General features: G+C 33.8%; 1 protein-coding gene across 5 annotated transcripts in view; it reads left to right on the top strand.

The window, feature by feature from the left end:
• Positions 1 to 13,379, top strand: part of LOC132748397 (CAD protein-like) — an 89,455-nt gene that overhangs the window by 10,627 nt on the left and 65,449 nt on the right. For all 5 annotated transcript variants that reach the window (XM_060738001.1, XM_060738004.1, XM_060738002.1 and 2 more), the window contains 12 exons: positions 664 to 885; positions 1,663 to 1,851; positions 2,611 to 2,844; positions 4,316 to 4,453; positions 5,015 to 5,182; positions 7,375 to 7,457; positions 7,778 to 8,024; positions 8,704 to 8,802; positions 10,683 to 10,784; positions 11,085 to 11,207; positions 11,621 to 11,803; positions 12,257 to 12,475. In XM_060738001.1, the coding sequence (XP_060593984.1) occupies positions 664 to 885; positions 1,663 to 1,851; positions 2,611 to 2,844; positions 4,316 to 4,453; positions 5,015 to 5,182; positions 7,375 to 7,457; positions 7,778 to 8,024; positions 8,704 to 8,802; positions 10,683 to 10,784; positions 11,085 to 11,207; positions 11,621 to 11,803; positions 12,257 to 12,475 (2,007 nt within the window). The remainder of the gene's footprint in view (positions 1 to 663; positions 886 to 1,662; positions 1,852 to 2,610; positions 2,845 to 4,315; positions 4,454 to 5,014; positions 5,183 to 7,374; positions 7,458 to 7,777; positions 8,025 to 8,703; positions 8,803 to 10,682; positions 10,785 to 11,084; positions 11,208 to 11,620; positions 11,804 to 12,256; positions 12,476 to 13,379) is intronic.

The raw sequence follows: 13,379 nt of genomic DNA, 5'->3' as shown, positions 1-13,379 counted from the left end.
AAGATTATGGTATTAAAAATTTCAAGGCCAGTAAATACAAAATCATTATCATTGGTGGGGATCTTATTTTTATGGATAGGTCAATCCACAAATTTGATATCCAATGAAATTTTATTGCGTCTGCTGTAAGCTTATTTTTCATCACATTATTTACATTTTACCTTTTGGAAAGATAAACTGTTCACAAATTTAAGAACCTGTGAAATTGCTCTTTGTGACAAAACCACGAAATTTCATGCCAGCGAAAATAAGTAAATTCACAGTATTGTTTTTTTCTATCTCGAAAATTGAATTTGTGTCTATAATACTTTTTTTTCAACTGTGTTTAATGTGGTACCAGAATTGGAAAACTCCATACATGCCAACTAAATTATGGAGCTGTTGGTTAAAAATCATGAGTGATCGATCCATATATAATACCTGTAATAATCTATCTCTGTTTACCATATCTGCTACAAAAAAGCTGATTTTTGACAGTCGTTCATGAGGTAAATTCAACTAATGCAAGTGTTACCAAGACCATATCTGTTGGTGCAAAAAGCAATATTTTACAGTTTTAAGATTCATTGTAAGATTTTTTTTTTTACAAATAAGAAATTAATTTTATATAGATAATTTGTGTTTCTCTTGAAGGACTATATTTGTATTTCTTCTCAAATACAGGCTGTCCAAGCTGCAGGCAGAATTGGTTACCCTGTGTTGGTACGTGCAGCATTTGCCTTAGGTGGGCTCGGGTCTGGGTTCGCCGACAATGAGGAAGAATTGACAATCCTGGCAACGGCAGCGTTTGCTCATACGAGTCAGTTGCTGATAGATAAATCACTTAAAGGATGGAAAGAAGTGGAATATGAGGTGATACGAGACGCCTATGACAACTGTATCACAGTAAGTAATATTATATATAGAGGATATTGAATGAGTGTAAGTTTAATACTGAATTTGTTGAACTAGTTGAATATAGTAAAATAATGCGGGACTCTGACGAGCATAATATTATTTTATTCAATGAGTTCAATAGATTCAGTAATGAACTTACATGAATATAATATTTTATTTATCACATACAAATAATAAAGACCGTTTTAAGTGATAAAGAAACATTTTTTCCTAATGCACCCATAGTATAACGCTAACATTTAGCGCGTTTTAACTCTTATGTTTATATAACACAAATGACATCACATCAAATATATGCACGGTTGTGAAATACCATTTTTACGGAGCTGCAAAATTGGCACGGGTATGTGATCAATCAAAATCTGTAGAATAGTCTGGTTAGATTGCTTCTAAAAACATGAATAATAAGAAAATACAGATTTAAAAAACTATTCAGTCTAAACAAGAATTGGCAGATAAAAAATTAATGTCTGCAGGAATACTGCCAAACATTTTAACCATGTGAATATATTTACACATGCAGTAATTCAAGGCTTGGCACTTGAGGCCTCTCTCCTCCCTTAAAGCTGGAAAGTCATAAAATGACCATTATTAATAAATTTTAATTTTAATTCTCTACCAATAAATTATAATTAATTATAATAAACTTACTGTTCAAGACAGACTGTCAGTTAAAGAATTCAGATAAAACTTCATTTTATTTTTAATTTCACTCTCTTTAAAAGTTTGTGCCTATATTTGATATTGATGTTTCTGAAAATTCAGGTATGTAACATGGAGAATGTTGACCCGCTGGGTATACACACAGGAGAATCTATCGTTGTTGCCCCTAGCCAGACCCTCACCAACGTAGAGTACAACATCCTACGATCTACGGCCATCAAGGTGATCAGGCATCTGAGTATTGTGGGAGAATGTAACATTCAGTATGCCCTCAACCCAGAATCTCAAGAGGTAAGTTTGTTAGTTTAAGTGAGCTCCAATTAGATACAAAAGCATAAAAAATATAAAATCCATTAAAGGACAACTGGGGCATTTAAAAAGTAAAAAGATAATTTAAAAAAATTCATTAGAATTAAATTGAAAAACTGATATTTAGTAGGATTCTTAGCCCAGTTCGAGTTAGAAGGTAAAGGAGTGGCGGTGGTCGAGTGGTTAGGGTCATTGACTTCAAACCAATTGCCTCTCACAGTTGTAGGTTGGAGCTGTGCTAGTGTCTTTCGGATTCTTTATGTGAGAAAGCTATCCAGCTAGCTTGCGGTATGTTGATGGTTCTACTTGGGGTGCCTGTTTATGCCGAGGTGATGTTATTGACTTCAAACCACTTGACCCTCACTGCTATGGGTTCAATTCCCACCAGGGACCTTGGATTCTCATGTCTGAAGGCTATCCAGCTAGTTTATGGAATATTGATGGTTCTACTAAGATGCATGTTTTTGCCTGAAATAATGCACGAAAGGGTACCTGACATCTTCCTAATCCAGTTGAGCTGGAAAGTCGCCATATAACCTTATCAGTGTTGGCACAAAGTTAAACCCAGCTGAAATAAAAAAATTCAATGTTACATCATGAACATCTGTGAATAATCTGTTTATCATAAATTTGATTAAACATTGGTTAATTTTAGAATTATATCATACACTGTTGAAATAAAATGCATATATATTTCGATGTAACATCATTAACTTGCAGAAAAAATGTATTTTATTTCAGTATTACATTATTGAAGTAAATGCCCGCCTTTCTAGAAGTTCAGCCCTGGCTAGTAAAGCCACAGGGTACCCTCTGGCGTATGTGGCGGCAAAACTGTCACTCAACATGGCGCTATCTGAGCTGAAGAACTCGGTCACTAATTCTACGACAGCCTGCTTTGAGCCGAGTCTAGATTATTGTGTTGTGAAGATTCCACGATGGGATTTGCGGAAATTTTCTAGAGTTTCATGTCGAGTAAGTATCAAACATTTTTTTTTAAGTGATTGATGAACAGAAAAATAAAGTTAGAAAAATGATGTCAGTTTCAAGTTTAAATTTCTTGAATGAAATTAATTTATTTTAAAACTTATAAAACTTTTAAAACTTTATTTAAAACTATTTGCTTTACATTCAAGTGATTAAGCTTAGTTCATGGTTCAAGTGCCCAACTTCACTTTTTACTAGGGCTTGGAACGAATAAGAAATTTGATGTTCGCATATTCGTGTTCCATATTCGAATATATTCGAATATTCGTTTTTACAACATTTGTTCCAATATTTCTCTTTGACGTATATGTATCCGAAATTGATTGCGTCTAATACTATACTACTTTCATATGCTTGGAAAAATCGACGATTAAAAATACCTTTATTACTAAGTCAAAGTTTTTATCAATTGTAAATCGACATATATGTTAACTTTTGAAATAAATTCATAAATTGATTGCCTTTGTTCAGTTAATCTGACTGCTGATCATTTGTCTTATTACTCACATGACTTGATTCTCCACCGTAGCCTGTTAGCCCCAATAACACATAATTATATTGAAACTTAACTTGTATTAAATATTTTTTATTCATTTCTAATTTTAGATAAGGTTTAAAATATTCTTCAGATAAATTTAGCTATAACGCAGTAAATATCATAAGGAGTCTAATTTCTACGGAATAAATATATTCTGACAGAATATAGACACTTCCCATGCTTTAATAACATAGCGAGATTTATTCGTCTTAACAAAATTTAAGACAAATTTGATTAATCAGAAAGATTTTAGCACAGAAAAGAATAAATAAGATAATTAAAATTGGAAAGAATTAAATTATAAACTGTTAAACAGGTAAATTGCAAACTGTGAAACGGGTGCCTTTTTGATCAGCTAGACCCCAAAGTTTTCACAGTTAATTGGCGATAATCGTTAAATCGATAAACGCGTCATACAAACGTGTGAACACCTGGTCAAGTACAGGTTTATGGTTTAATTTACGATCTTATTTGAAATTTGAAAGTAATAACAAAAAAACTTCTTTTTTTCGAATATTCATATTTGTTTTTCAATGTTTGAATATTCGGTAGTGTTTCGAATATTTGAATATAATTCCCGGCCCTACTTTTTACTTAAAATGTTAACTGAGTTTTTCCTTTGTTATCATAATCCCTTTTTCTAAATGCAATACTTCTTGGTTCATTTATATGGGGGTATATTTTACTACTCTAAAAAAGCCAGTTCATTACCATGGAAAGTGTTTTGCATTGATTCTTTAAGATTATTTTCTTGCCGAAAATGTTTTTATTTACCATATGCCATCAATTGCTGGTGCAATGGATTTATGTAGAAAGTTTGATGTTATAGGAAGAAGAAGAAGCAATGTGTATATTGTCAAGAAAAACAAACTGGATATTAATTTTTTAATGCTTTTTGACTAAATACTGTATCCCTTTCAGATTGGCAGTTCTATGAAGAGTGTGGGAGAAGTGATGGCTATAGGTCGGAGATTTGAGGAGGCTTTCCAGAAAGCTTTAAGAATGATGGACGAGTCACTGCTAGGGTTTGATCCTCACAGTATGAAGGTGTCCGAATCAGTAAGTAAATAAAGGAGTTTTTTTTTCTGTTGTTTTGTAATTGTAGAACAATTTTGAATTGCATTTGTAAATGGTTTGTTGCAGTATTTAATAATCTTTTGTACTGCAATTGTGAATGATACATTGTATTTTGTATTGCAGTTGTTAATGATCTTTGGTATTGCAGTTTTTGATGATCTTTGGTATTGCATTTGTTGATGATCTTTGGTATTGCATTTGTGAATCATCATTTTATTGCAATTGTAAATGATCTTTTGTATTGCAATTGAAATTTTGTCAGTAAACCGCCCATTCTTCAGGAAATCGTTTATATTGAGTTCAGCATATACAATCAGGAAACTTACATCTGTAATATGCTCTAAGAATTAAAACTTAATATCAGTTAAAGTTATTAAATAAATGCAAAAGATTAAAGTGAATTTAACCATTAACTTAAAAGTGTTCAAGAAATTATTTTTTTTCTCATTGAAACACTTTAAAGTGATATTTATTGCTTTGATAAAAAAGAGTTGTTAAAGTTTTTACATTTTTGTACAAAATGGTATTGTTGTGATATTCTAGGAATTAAAAGAGCCAACTGACAAAAGAATCTTGGTGTTAGCGGCGGCCCTGCAGGCCGGTTACGATATCGACAAACTGTATGAACTGACTAAGATTGATAAATGGTTCCTGCACAAGTTCAAAAACATCACTAACATCTACAGGGGCCTGAAAGAGTACAAAGGAAAGGTAATTGAAGTTAACAATACAGTTACACAGTCTTGAATATTGGATTTGGACTAACAGGTGGTCACTGAAATCTGGTATTTTATGCACCTAACATTCCACCAATATACTGAAATTCTCCCTGCTGAGGGTAGCCACCCATCTCCCCTAAATTGGATTGAGGGCCCTGTCTAGTCTGTAGTTGTTTGTCCCATTATATTATGTCCCAGCTAAAATATGTGAAAAAATTGTTTAGCATTGTTATCAAAAATAAGAGAGATTCCTACAGTAATATCTACTTGACTCAAAGTTACAGTTTAAATGCATTTTTATGCTCCCCGAAAAAATTTCGGGGGAGCATATAGTCGCCGCCTTGTCCGTCCGTCCGTCCCCTTTTCTTGTCCGGGACATAACTTTGAAACAACAAGAGGTATCAACATGAAACTTTGTAGGTAGATAGATCTCATTGAGTAGGTGTGCAGTGCACAAGAACTGTAACTCTGCCTTGCCTAATTTTTGAATTATTCCCCTTTGTTTATTTTTACACTTTGAACTTTGTCCGGGACATAACTCTAAAAGTATAAGAGGTATCAACATGAAACTTTGTAGGTAGATAGATCTCATTGAGTAGGTGTGCAGTGCACAAGAACCGTAACTCTGCCTTGCCTTATTTTTGAATTATTTCCCTTTGTTTATTTTTACACTTTGAACTTTGTCCGGGACATAACTCTAAAACTATAAGAGGTATCAACATGAAACTTTGTAGGTAGATAGATCTCATTGAGTAGGTGTGCAGTGCACAAGAACCGTAACTCTGCCTTGCCTAATTTTTGAATTATCCCCCTTTGTTTATTTTACACTTTGAACTTTGTCCGGGACATAACTCTAAAACTATAAGAGGTATCAACATGAAACTTTGTAGGTAGATAGATCTCATTGAGTAGGTGTGCAGTGCATAAGAACCGTAACTCTGCCTTGCCTAATTTTTGAATTATTCCCCTTTGTTTATTTTTACACTTTGAACTTTGTCCAGGACATAACTCTAAAAGTATAAGAGGTATCAACATGAAACTTTGTAGGTAGATAGATCTCATTGAGTTGGTGTGCAGTGTACAAGAACCGTAACTCTGCCTTGCCTAATTTTTGAATAATCCCCCTTTGTTTATTTTACACTTTGAACTTTGTCCGGGACATAACTCTAAAACTATAAGAGGTATCAACATGAAACTTTGTAGGTAGATAGATCTCATTGAGTATGTGTGCAGTGCACAAGAACCGTAACTCTGCCTTGCCTAATTTTTGAATTATCCCCCTTTGTTTATTTTACACTTTGAACTTTGTCCGGGACATAACTCTAAAAGTATAAGAGGTATCAACATGAAACTTTGTAGGTATATAGATCTCATTGAGTAGGTGTGCAGTGAACAAGAACCTTAACTCTGCCTTGTCTAATTTTTGAATTATCCCCCTTTGTTTATTTTTTACACTTTGAACTTTGTCCGGGACATATTTCTTAATGTATAAGAGATATCAACATGAAACTTTGTAGGTAGATAGATCTCATTGAGTAAGTTTGCAGTGCACAAGAACTGTAACACTGTCTTGCCTTCTTTTGTAGTTATTGCCCTTTGTTCATTTTGACACTTTGAACTTTGTCTGGGACATTATTCTAAAATTATAAGAGATATCAACATGAAACTTTGTAGATAGATAGGTCTCATTGGGTGGAAGTGCAGTGCTTAAGAATCATTACTCTGCCTTGCCTTATTTTGAAGTAATTGCCCTTTGTTTATTTTTACTTTTTGACTTTTGTCCTGGACATTACTTTAAAACTATTAGAGATATCAACATGAAACTTTGTAGGTAGCTAGATATAATTGGATAGAACTGCAACGCTTCAAGAACCTAAACAAAGCCTGGTGTAATTTTGGAGTTATTGCCCTTTGTTCATTTTTTTTATACTTTCCTGTGTCCAGAACCTTCTCGGGGAGCATCACCCGGTTCAACCGGTTCTTGTTCTTGTTTGTTTGTAATATGTGTTGTTCTTAGAAAAACATTTTTTAACAAATGGATAAAAGATGTCACAAACTCTCTTGAATGTAGAATTTATCATTTAAAGATATCCTCTTTAGTGCTTTTTTCTTACTTCTTTTTAAAATGTCTTAAGAATTTTTATATGATAGACCATAGGTAATGAATAAGATTTTTTAATTCAGCCGAGCCAGATTCCGTATGAGATGTTGAAGAGTGCCAAACAGCTCGGTTTCTGTGATGAACAGATTGCTCACTCCATTGAAAGGTATGTAATTAATTCTTTAATTAAGGTCGCTGACTGCAAAACCACTTGCCCCTCACCATTGTGGGATAGAATCCCTCTATTTAAATCCGGATTCTTCCTTTGCAATCTTTCTATTTTCAGACTAAAGTTCTATTTTTAGAAAGCAAGTATTCAAACAAATTTGAACAAATAGTCTAATTTTATAACTAATATTCTCAATTTTTAGTGCAAAAATAGTTCAAGATCCTGTACATGGAATTTACTTAAGAACAGATTCTAATTCAGTGCAAATATTCTATATTTAGAACATTCTAATTTTAGTACAAATGTTCTATTTTTAGTACAAACCTTGTAGTGAGGCAGATAAGACGACAGAATGGAATCACACCATTTGTCAAGCAGATTGACACAGTAGCTGCCGAGTGGCCCGCCCAGACAAACTATCTATATCTTACATACAATGCATCCGACCATGACCTTAACTTCACTGGAGGTCACATTATGGTTATAGGAAGTGGAGTGTACAGAATTGGAAGTAGCGTGGAATTCGATTGGTGCGCTGTGAATTGCATAATGGAACTTAGGAAGGTAATTTAATTCTCATGTTTAATGTTAGTTGCATATGGTATATCTTCAAGGTGTTCCCAGGATCAGTAATGTGGGTGTTCCAGTAATGTGTTGTTGTTATCAGTAATAGCAGTTACATGACCAAACAACAACACCAAAAATTGAAGCATTGGTGTAGTGGTTAACTGCCTCTCAACCCAGGGGTCGTGGGTTTAAGCTGTACTGGAGTCGCGACCATGTTCCCTCATATGACATCAGTACTAATAAATTCCAAGAATCTGTCTCAAGAGTGGCTGAGATGAGCTGAATTTTTCAAACTGGACAAAACCAGTTTATCCTTTTTAAGGTTTTTTTTTTTTAAAATGTCAACTAACTGAATAGCATACCGTGCAGATTATTCAGCACGGATAGGCCAGCTGATCTCGCTCAGCACTGGTCCATGATGGGCAGAACCTAATGCCACCAGCAGTCTAAAGGTTAAATCAGTAACTTTGAAAATATATTTGTATGAACCCTGTAGCTAAGAGACATGAATGTAAAGAATTATTCTAAGTGTCAGATGTCACATTGCCTGTCAGTATAGTAAAGGAGCCCTTATCTGTATCTCAATTGATTGTTAAATAGGAAAGAGTTGATCGTTAAATAAGAAAGATATCTTAAGTCTGTATTTGTAAAAAGTATTATGTATTTGTTGTTTTAGATGGGGTACAAGACAATCATGGTGAACTATAACCCGGAGACAGTGAGCACAGATTATGACATGTGTGATAGATTATATTTTGATGAGATCTCGTTTGAGGTAAAGTCATTACTTTATAACTGATAGTGATGTTATAGTGTAATAGTAGATCATTTATAACAGCAAGTAAACTGTACCTTACAGTACAATACAGAATTGCATTTCCTAGTCAGTTATTAAAGAAGTAAATTGTCAACAAATAGTCAAGATAAAGCATTGGCAGTCAAGTCAAATATGAGAATACTTTAAAAAGTGACTGTCTTATTTAGTATTTACATATACCTAGAACTTTCAGTTTTTGTGAGATGAAAACTGTACAATACAGTACAGTTACTAGGTATATAATAAGGGAAGTTTGTGACTGAGTGGTCAAGACTATTTACTTTAAACAACATGCCACTCAGTTTTGGCTTCAAATCATGCCAGGGACTTTGGATTCTTACATGAAGCTTTCCAGTAAGCTTATTCCTACATAGGCCCGTTTGTGCCTAAAAAAAGCACAGAGTGGCCTCTATGTTTAAAGCTGGAAAGTAGTTTGACTTAAAACATGGCAATGAAAAAAAACACAAAACTTTTTGATTTGCTGAAAAATTGAAAGAATTAGGGTCTGTGCATTTCTGTTATATTTCAAGACGGTCTTAAAAACAGCAAGGCTTGAAATTCATTTTATGCTGTTAGATGTTAGAATTTAAATGTAAATATGAATATAAAAAGAATATCCAAAGAATGAATTTGTAGTAATGATATGAAACAATTCTGAGAGACTTGTATCTGTAAAGAACCTCAAGAATTGAAATAACTGGATGTTCATCACAGATTTTGTTGAAGTTTTCCATTACATTTGTGTAAAGAGATGCCAGATCATAATACAATGCCTTATTAAAGGGACAGACTGTGTCTAAATCTTTACACAAAAAGACTGTCGAAATCTTTATACAAAAAGACTGTGTCTAAATCTTTACACAAAAAGACTGTCTAAATCTTTAGACAAAAAGACTGTTTCTAAATCTTTACACAAAAAGGCTGTGTCTAAATCTTTATACAAAAGACTGTCTAAATCTTTACACAAAAAGACTGTCTAAATCTTTATACAAGAACACTGTTTCTAAATCTTTGTACAAAAAGACTGTCTAAATCTTTACACAAAAAACTGTCTAAATCTTTACACAAAAACACTGTGTCTAAATCTTTATACAAAAAGACTGTGTCTAAATCTTTATACAAAAAGACTGTCTAAATCTTTATACAATCAGACTGTCTAAATCTTTATTCAAAAAGACTGTGTCTAAATCTTTATACAAAAAGACTGTTTCTAAATCTTTGTACAAAAAGACTGTCTAAATCTTTATACACAAAGATTGTGCCTTAATCTCTACACAAAAAGACTGTCTAAATCTTTACACAAAAAATCCCCCCAAAACAATTTCTTGTACTGTTCATTGGTGGCAAAGTGGTTAAGGTTGTTGACGTCAAACCACTTGACCCTCACTGCTGTAGGTTTAGATCCCACCAAGGTGTTTGGATCTTTTCATGCAAGGAAGTTGTCAAGCTAGCTTACTGAAGGTCAATGGTTCTACTTGTGTGCACCAAATGCCTGAAATAATGCATAGTGTGGCAACTCGGGTCTTTCCAACAGTAAAGCAGGAAAGTCGCCATATGACCAGTACTGTGTTGGTGCCATGTTAAACCCATAAAAAAATAATAATAAAAGGTATCTAGATAGGCATACTAATTAAGGTTTTCTGTAAACTTTTGTCTTTGTTATATGAATATAATGTCTTGTAGATGATGTACTTTGTACAAGTCTTAATAAAATGTCTGTTCTGTTCTATTCTGTTAAAATGATGAACAACATGCATTGTTTTTTGCATATATCTATCATTTATATATCAGAGTGATTTTTGTCTTTATTAAGTGATTGTTTCTAACTGAAATTTCAGACAGTGATGGACATATACATGCTAGAGAACCCAGATGGTATTATTCTATCAGTTGGTGGACAGTTACCAAATAATATAGCCATGCCCCTACAGAGGAACAAGGTAAAATTCTTCTTTAACATACGCATTAATTAATTATTATGAAATAGGACAGGAATGAGAACCCTTGAATCTATATTCCTGGTAGTACAATGCCACCTTAGAAGTGAAGGTGACTGTAGATATTCAAAAGTTTCTATTTAGATGTTTTATAATGAACAGGTCATAAAGTTTTATGCACATTTACATATTTTGAAGCGTGTACATATCTTTGTCTAGTAAATATTTTATAAGTTTAATATTAATTTTAATAAATGGTTAAAGGTTTGTTTGATTAAATTATTTTCTCTTATCTCTGGACAGGCGAGAATCCTGGGTACAACACCAGAGATGATTGACAATGCAGAAAACCGGTTTAAATTTTCCAGAATGTTAGATAACATGGGCATCCATCAACCTAGGTGGAAAGAGCTCTCCACAGTAGAGGTAAGTTTAGTCTACACTCTATGTAGAATTAGCACACACTTTATCTGATATAGAAATTTAGCTAGCACATTTGATGTTAAAATGAAATGAATTTTTTCTCTGTATATGAAGAATGTGATTGTGACACCTGGAATTAGTTTTGTTTATGATTTACTTTTAAAGAGACAACCTTTGTCTACTTTGAAAGGGCTGCTGATTAATTGAAACAGTGGGCCATGGTAATATTGAATAAAAAAAGGGATATTTTGGTTTGAATATATGGCAGAACCTAGTTGTTGGACAAACTTTAAAACAAGACAAAGTTTTTTCAATCCACAATGTCTTAGTATGTTAGATTTGCTCTGTGAGAAAGTGAGCTTGTATGAATAGCTAGGAATTTTGTATCGAAATATATCTTATATCTTTGGTTTCAGAGCGCCAAACAATTTTGCGATGAGGTCGGATTCCCGTGTCTGGTACGACCCTCGTATGTATTGAGTGGGGCGGCTATGAACGTAGCTCATAATCACACAGACCTGGAGAATTATCTGTCTCAAGCTAGTGCTGTCTCAAAAGAACATCCTGTTGTCATATCGAAGTTCATACTTGAAGCTAAGGTAACTTTAACATTGACATGTATTTGTATTTCTTAAATTTAAATAATTTTGATGTTGTCAGGTATATACTTGAATTACTAACATTGTCTTTAAATTGTAATAATAAACAGATTTTACGTCCTATTTTAGTTGGAATTGATAGAGTGGTTAAGTGCAAGTTTTAATCTTTTTTGCTTCATTATTTTGGGTTCAAATCCTGCCAAGGGTTTTGTATTTTTCATTGAGAAAACTGTATGGCTGTGTTAAGGAATGTTAGTTGTTTTGCCCAGGTGCCAGCATGTATTTGAAATAGTGTAAATAGGGAGTTCTGTGGTCTTCCTTGGCAACTTAGGCAAAGATATTGCTATACTACATTTCATATTGTCATTATATAACTTTAAACCGTTAACCAAACCAAACAGACATGAAATTTATTTAAAATGATAAATGAAATTTTTTTTTTTATATAAACAGGAGATTGATGTTGATGCTGTAGCAAGTGACGGAGAAGTTGTTTGTATGGCCGTCTCTGAGCATGTGGAGAATGCCGGAGTTCATTCAGGGGACGCAACTCTGGTCACACCTCCGCAAGATCTTAATGAAGAGACGCTGGCTAAAATTCGATTGATTTGTTGCGCCATCGGTCGAGCACTAGAGGTCACTGGACCATTCAATCTACAGCTTATTGCTAAGGTGAGAAACACACATTTAAGGCTGAAAATTTGCTGATAGATTCTAACAGTTTGGAGAAGCATTCTTAAGAAATATTATCATTCTTTAAAATGATCTGAATATGTTAATTATGCCACCGCAGCATCTGCGATGCGGTGGCATATAGCGATTCACCTGTGTGTGTGTTTGTTTGTGTGTGTGTGTGTTATATAGATTATATAGTGAACTTAAAAAATCTTCTTGTGAAAAACCACTTGTCCAATTTCAACCAAACTTGGCAGGATTGATCCTTGGGTGAAGGGCTTCCAAAGTTGTTCAAAGAATTTCATTCCATGCAGAAATCTGGTTGCCATGGCAACCAAAAGGCATTATAAGAATAAATTTAAAAAATCTTCTTGTAAAGACCCAAAAGGCCTAGAGCTTAGATATTTTGCATAAGGCATTGTCTGGTAGACCTCTACCAAGATTATTCAAATTATAACCTTGGGGTCAAAATCGGCCCCGCCCCGGGGGTCATTGATTTTCACTATATGTACATATAGTAAAAACTTAAAACAACTTCTTGTAAAGACCCAAAAGGCCTAGAGCTTAGATATTTTGCATAAGGCATTGTCTGATAGACCCTTACCAAGATTGTTCAAATTATAGCCCTGGGGTCAAAATCGGCCCGGCCCCGGGGGTCATTGATTTTCACAATATGTTCATATAGTAAAAACTTAAAATACCTTCTTGTAAAGACCCAAAAGGCCTAGAGCTTAGATATTTTGCATAAGGCATTGTCTTATAGACCTCTACTCAGATTGTTCAAATTATAGCCCTGGGGTCAAAAATGTCCCTGCCCCGGGGGTCATTGGTTTTCCTTATATGTATATAGTAAAAACTTTATAGTAAAAAAATTTCTTCTAGCAAATGCTAGAGGTTAGAT

This window comes from Ruditapes philippinarum, unplaced genomic scaffold (assembly GCF_026571515.1).
Source record: "Ruditapes philippinarum isolate M1 unplaced genomic scaffold, ASM2657151v2 ctg1310_1_1_1_1, whole genome shotgun sequence".
Taxonomy (NCBI): Eukaryota; Metazoa; Mollusca; class Bivalvia; order Venerida; family Veneridae; genus Ruditapes; species Ruditapes philippinarum.
This window is presented reverse-complemented; position numbering and strand designations above follow the sequence as displayed.